General features: G+C 71.0%; 2 protein-coding genes across 2 annotated transcripts; both read left to right on the top strand.

Moving 5' to 3' along the window:
- Positions 1 to 22: 22 nt before the first annotated feature.
- MNEG_12772 (hypothetical protein) lies at positions 23 to 2,977 on the top strand (the record flags this gene model as incomplete). The annotated part of the gene is made up of 3 exons (XM_014038757.1): positions 23 to 1,768; positions 2,011 to 2,169; positions 2,366 to 2,977. 3 exons carry the CDS (start codon positions 23 to 25, stop codon positions 2,975 to 2,977), a joined length of 2,517 nt encoding a protein of 838 aa, XP_013894211.1.
- A 1,446-nt stretch (positions 2,978 to 4,423) lies between these two features.
- MNEG_12771 (hypothetical protein) lies at positions 4,424 to 5,787 on the top strand (the record flags this gene model as incomplete). The annotated part of the gene is made up of 5 exons (XM_014038756.1): positions 4,424 to 4,504; positions 4,660 to 4,743; positions 5,042 to 5,203; positions 5,370 to 5,447; positions 5,683 to 5,787. The coding sequence occupies 5 exons, from the start codon at positions 4,424 to 4,426 to the stop codon at positions 5,785 to 5,787; spliced, it is 510 nt and encodes a 169-aa protein (XP_013894210.1).
- Positions 5,788 to 6,418: the final 631 nt, after the last annotated feature.

Here is a 6,418-nt window from a genome sequence, read left to right as displayed (position 1 = left end):
CTCGGGCGCAGGGCATGGCGCGATGGAGCCGCCGCGCACGGCGTCGCGCCACGCGGCGGCGCCGCCCCCGCCGCCCGCTTCAGAGGTGTCGAGCGTAGGGAGCTCTGCAGGGGGCGGCACCTCGGGCAGCGCGGGCCGGGCCCCGCGTGCCCCTCCTGGGGCGGCCGAGCCGGCCCCGAGCGCTTTCAAGGCGACAATGGCGACGCTTCAGCAGTCCAAGGCGGCGTCGCCGGCGCCTGGAAGCGGCGGCGGCGGCCCGGGGAAGCTGCAGGGCGTGCCCAAGCTCGCGCTGCATGTTCTAGGCAAGACGCCCGTGCCGCCGCAGCAGCAGCAACTGGGCTCTCTGGGCCGGCCCCGACCGGGCAGCAGCAGCAGCAGCGGCGACGGCGCGGCCGCCGGCGACAGCGGCGGCGGCTCGGTCGGCGGCCGCGGGGGCGGCGGCGGCACCACCCGCGGCGGCGGGGCAGTTGCGGCGCCGCGGCTTGGAGCGGCCGGAGACGCGGCGGGCCTGCGCGCGGCGGCTGCCTCCAGTCGGATCCCGCGGATCCCAGCGGACGAGGCGGCAGAGGGCCCGCTGCAGGCAGCTGGCCGGGGTGGACACGAGGGGGAGCGCGGCGGCAGACCAGAGGCACAGCCCATGCCAACCGACGCAACGCCGACCCGGCCTGCGGCGCCCGCACGTGACGCTGCCGCGGCCGCTGCCGCGCAGCGGCCGAGCCAGCTGCCTCGCACGCCACGGGCCGGCATCGGCCCGCAGCCCGGCGCGGGGGCCGTTGCGGCGGGGGGCCAAGCGGCAGCGGGCACAGTCCGGGACAGTCCGGGCTCGCGCACTCCCCCTCTTGCGCGGAGGGCTTCCGGCATTGGTTCCGGCCTCACCCCGCGGGGCGCCTCGCAAGGCGCCCCCTCCACCGCTGCCGCCGCGCCCCGCCCGGGCCCATCCCCTCGCGCCGGCCCTCTGACACCTCGGGGCTACGCCGCCGCGTGCGGCATGGCGGGCGTGGCGGGCGGCGCGGCGCCGCAGCGTGCGCCGGGCGCAGGCGCGGGTGCGGGCTCGTCGACGCCGCCGCTATCGTCGCGAGCGTCCTCAGGCATGTGGGCCGGCGGCGCCGGGCGGCAGACGCCGCCGGCGCGGCAGGCGCTGCAGAGCGCCGGTGTGCCCAGCGGGCCCACGCGAACCCCGCGGCCGTCCATCACCCCGAGAGGAAACGCTACAGGCAGCGCCGGCGGTGTTGGCGGCACTGCGGCGCTGTCGCGGACGCCGACGGGTGCTGGGTCCATGCGCACACCGCGCGGGCAGGCGGCTCTCACACCCCGCGGGCAGGCGGCCTTGACGCCGCGGGGGGAGGCGGCGCTCACACCGCGCGGGCAGGCGGCCTCAACACCGCGCGGGCAGCCGGCTCTCACACCGCGGGGGCAGGCGGCGCTCACACCGCGGCGGCAGGCGGCGCTCACACCGCGCGGGCAGGCGGCCTCAACACCGCGCGGGCAGGCGGCTCTCACACCGCGCGGGCAGGCGGCGCTCACACCGCGCAGTCAGCAGCAGCAGCATGCAATGGCGGGTCCCAAGCAGCAGCAGCAGCAGCAGCAGCAGCAGCAGCGGCACGACCAGGCGGAGGGCAGCCTGGTGCCCTCTGTTGACACGCGGCTGCGGATGGAGGAGCAGGCGCAGGCAGTGAGGGACCAGCTGCGGCTGCTGCGCATGCAGGAGCTGCAGTGGCGCCACATGCGGGCCAGGGCGGCGGCGGCGCACGCGGCTCGCAAGACTAAGGTAGGCTTGGGGGCAAGTGCAGGCAATCCGCCAGCGGCGTCCTGCATGATGGGTCCTCCGGGGCGCCCAGGCGCAGGGAGCGCGTGGCTGCGGCGCGGGCGCGCTGAGGCCGGGGGTTGGAGTGTGGCACCAAGGCTGCAGCGGGGCCTGCTGGTCGGGGCTGCGTCCGGGGGCTCGCCGCCGCCCGCTGCAACCCTGCCGCCCACCCACCCTGCCTCCCTCACACGCGTGCCCTCCAACAGGGTGAGCGCGCGCTGGCCTGCGTGTCGGCGGCGGTGGTCGACCTGAGCGGCCGCGTGGCGGCGCTGCAGGCGGCGCACGACGAGGCGGAGTGGGGCGCGGCGCTGGGCGCGGCGCTCGGGGAGCAGCTGCCGCTGCTGCGGGGCTGGGGCGCGGAGCAGGTGCGGGCCGGGGCTGGAGAGGGCGGCCGTCCTCGTGTGCATGTCGTGCTGCACGAAAGGCATGCATCGGGACCGACGCCATGCGTGCGGTTGTGCTGTCAATTTGGCGCAGCTCGCTGTTCGATGGTGGAATCTGCAATGCCGATGCCCAGGCAAGCGCGTGCACCGCCCGCTCACTGCGCGCCGCGCCCCGCAGGACGCCCGCGAGGCGGCCCTGGCCAGTGTGCAGGCGTCGCTGCGCGCCGCGCTCTCGCGCCTGCCGCTGGTCAACGGCGCGACCGCGGGCCCCAGGGCCGCCGCGCCCGACGTCGCCGCGCTGCAGGCGGTGCTGGCGCGGGGGGGCGAGGCCATGGCGCGGCTGCGGCCCGCGTTGCAGCGCTTGATCGGTGATGCTGGGCAGCAGCAGGCGCAGGAGCAGCAGCAGCAGCAGCAGCTACTTGACCGTCCTAACAGACCTGGGAGCACCGTCGTGCGTGGGATCGGGGCCCCGGGCATTGGGGATCAGGAGCAGCAACCGCAGCTCCAACGGTCCCACAACCCCCACGACCCTCAGCAGCAGCAGCGGCAGCAGAATGCCGCGGGCGATGGCAGCGCGAGCGGCACCGCCGGCCCGGCCGGCGGCGCGGGGCGCGCGCCCAGCGTGGCGACGACGGCAGCGTACGCCCGCGAGCTGATAGACCTCGCCTGCGACTCTGTGGCGCGCCTGGGGGGGATCCGCTGCCGCCTGGAGCAGCTGGCTGACGCGGCGCTGTACGCCAACAGCATGGAGGCGCAGCTCGCGCAAATGGCGCCCGCCCGCCGCGCTTGAGGGGCGCACTTGAGGGGCCCACTTGAGGGGCTGCGGGGCCCTAGAGAGGGGGGCCTGCCTGGCTCCGCGCGAGGCGACTGGGGGTGGGCGTCACGCGAGGGCGGCCCGCGGAATATTGCTGAGGGTTGCAGCTTAGTTCAATGCGCAACGGCATTTCTTTCAGGCCGTTGTGATTTGTCACTTGACCAGCGGGTCGGAGCATCCCCTTCCCTCCTGGTCCAGCTGCTTGTGAGGAGGGGCGGGTGGCGGACTGGCCGTGCGGCAAGCTGGTGTACTGTACGGCACACGTGCCCCTCATGGCCTGCTCCTGCCGGTCTATGGGGAGCTGAGCGCGGCGACGCGGTGTTTGCAGGGCTCCGGCTGTCTTGTCCGGGCCCATCGTTACAGTGGGGTTGGCATCGGCAGCTATCACGTGACGCGCGCGCGATTAGGCCTGCCACCCCGGCTGATTACCGTATGTTGAGCAGCTGTGAAGGACTTGGAGGTACCTCTGTAAGCATCCTGTCTTGCCCCACGGTTCGGGTGCCACCAGGTGCTACAACTGCACCGTGCAGTGGTCACCACTGCGCGGCGGTACCTTGCTGCCGCCCGCACTGTGGCAATCTACGCACGGCACGCAAGTACTCCACGCGCATCAGCGTGTGATAGGTCGTAAGGTCAAGTAGGGGGGCCAAGACAGGGCTGCCGCGTTGCAATACTCGCCCTCAGCAGGCTGGTCATCCTGCCGCCCTGCTGGGCCGGAGGGGGGCGGTGCTGGCCAGGCCACCGGGCATGCACCCATGGCAAGATTGGATGGTGCTGCACCAGAAGGTCGCTGTACAGACCAGTGTTGCGGCCAGGATACGATCTCGGCAGAGCGTTGCAGCTTGGGCTGAACCCTCCGCTCCTGGGAAGTGCTTGCAGTACAGCACGGTCAATCCCCTGATTTCCGCGGCTGCATGTGGCGGCCGCAACCCCGCAACGCTCACAAGCTGAGCTGTGCAAGGTAATGTGAACAGTTACAAAGACGCATTTGTATTAATCTGCGCCGTTTTGACATGCACTCGGGTCGTGTGTCATGATTCAAGTCACCGTGGTCACGGGCACCACCGCGTGTGGTCGCAGTGCATATGCAGGAGGTCACTGATGTGGAAGCATTTGTAAAACCAAGTGCAAGAACGGAGATGATGCTTGGGTAGCAATGCGAGGATAGACCGTGGGGCGACGGCCGGTGCGACGCACAACGAAGCTTGCAATAATAACCCGGTCACCCTGCCCCTTTGGACGCGCGCTCAATCAGAAGCGTATCCCAAAACAGTCACGAAGATATTTCACCGTCAACACTGCTTTCAGCGCCGCGCTCACGACGCATCGGAGGCTGGCCGCGGCTATCCTTGGCGGAGGGAAGCGCAGGGACTGCTGGACATTTTATTGGAGGCAAAGAGATAGCATCAGTTACACCGCAGGATGTCGAAGCGCGTGCTCGACCAGCTATGCTCTGGCAAAGGAGCCAGCGCGCTGGCCGCAGCCGGACTGGCAGCTTTAGCGGTGAGTCTGTGTCAGATGGATTATCAATGCATATCCGAATCGAACGCGCTATATGGCGCAGCCCAGTGGGCATGGTCCGGGCTAGGGCGCGGAGGCGCTGAGTAGTGCGCGCGCGCCAATGCGGCGTCGCCTGACGCCCCCGCCCGGTCCCACAGGTCAAGCTGCAGAAGCTTCACGCGACTGGGGAGCTGGACGTTATCGTGCAGCAGCTCCTCAACACGCGGTTTGAGTTCAACCTGGTGTGTGGACCGTCCGGCGGCTCGTTTGCAGAGGATGGCTGGGAGCTGGCCCATATCCACGCGTCGCGGCGCCAGAGGGCAGACCCAGCGCAACGCGTCCCTTACAGCAGCAGGCCACCACCCGTCGCTCATACCGCTTTCCTGCCAATCAAGAGTGTATCCCTCGCTTGCTCCCAGCGGTTGTTGCAGCCCCCGCTGCTGCGGCCCCAGCTCGACACCCGGGCCAGGCTCACCATATTGCCCGACCCCCCCTCCCCCAAAATGCGTTGCCGTTCGTGCCCGCTTGCCCCGCCCGCAGCTGACCGCGCTGGCCGTCGCCCTGGCGGCCGGACTGGTCCTGCTGTACCGCGCAGTGCGGCAGTCCGATCCGGTCTACCTGGTGGACTTTGCTATGGCACTGCCGCCTGAGGAGTGGAAGTTCCCCAAGCAGCATTTCCTCAAGGCCAGCGCCTGCAACCCGGTGAGGCTCCCTCGCCCAGAGCAGGGATCCGCCAATCGGCGTCGCTGGGTTGCATCGCACGCCCCGCGCGCTCGCCGGCGCCCGGGGAGGGGGGGATTGCTCGGCGCTGGCGGCGCGCGGCAGGATGGGGGCCGCCGCTGGTGTCATGTTGACTCCTGGCGTGCAGCTGATCGTGTCGGCAGCAGCAGCCTGGGGAGCCGCGTCATCGGGCCGGGGCCGCAGCCTCTCGGAGGGCGTCCTCCTGGTGGCCCGGCCTCCGCGCACCCTGGCACGCAGAGCTGCCTTGCCTGCTGCGCCCACACAGCGCCCGCCGTTGAGCTGCGGCACCGGCCAGCCTCGGCTGCGTCCCACCTTGCTTGCGGGCGCGCCCGCCTTCTCACGCACCCCCCCCCCGGGGTCCCCAAGCCTCCCGGCCCCCACCTCTCCGTTTGTCACCCGTCCCGCTGCGTCACCCGCCGCCGCCGCCCCCTGTACCGCAGGACTTTTCGAAGGACGACATGGAGTTCCAGGAGCGGATTGTGTACCGCAGTGGCCTGGGTGATGAGACCACCTGCCCGCCCTGTGAGATATTACGTTGGGGGTAGACGCTTGGGGCATGCTTGATATCATGTGGGAACAGCGGGACAGATGGGACGAGCAGGGACGAGCAGGGATGTGGATGGCACGTCGCAGGACCAGCAGATGGGGCGTGCCAGAGGGACGGATGGTTCGAGTGTAGGGCGTTGGCGGCTGCGCTGCAGCGCCTGCTGCGTCTCGCGTGAGTGTTGGAGCCGCGCTGCTTCGTCGGATCTGCCGGCCCCAGCTCGCGCGCGTCCCAACCCCCCTGACTGGCGTCCTCCCCCACGCGTGCACTTATGACCCCCTGCCGCGCCGCGTCCTATGTTCCGCCAGGGCTGGGCGGCCACCCCTTCTTCTTTGACATGGCCCACTCGCGGCTCGAGTTTGAGGTCACCTGCTTCTCCGCGGTGCAGGAGCTGCTCACACGCACGGGCGTCCAGCCGCGCCAGGTGTGCGAGCATGCGGTTGTGTGCGTGGGCGCGAGTTTGCATGCGCTTTTTGGGGGCCGCGGGGCCGCCACGGTGCAAGATAAGGTGGTGCTTGCGCGCCAGCTGGCCTTGGTGGACGCTGGGGAGCGGTCCCTAGCCTACGCTGCCCCTCCTGGGCGCGCCGCGGCTCGTGGTCGTGCGCTCGCCCGCAGTGCCGCCACCCTCACTT

This window comes from Monoraphidium neglectum, assembly GCF_000611645.1.
Source record: "Monoraphidium neglectum strain SAG 48.87 unplaced genomic scaffold scaffold03425, whole genome shotgun sequence".
Classification (NCBI taxonomy): domain Eukaryota; kingdom Viridiplantae; phylum Chlorophyta; class Chlorophyceae; order Sphaeropleales; family Selenastraceae; genus Monoraphidium; species Monoraphidium neglectum.
The sequence above is the reverse complement of the archived record's forward strand: the minus strand, read 5'-3'. Positions and strand labels throughout refer to the sequence as shown.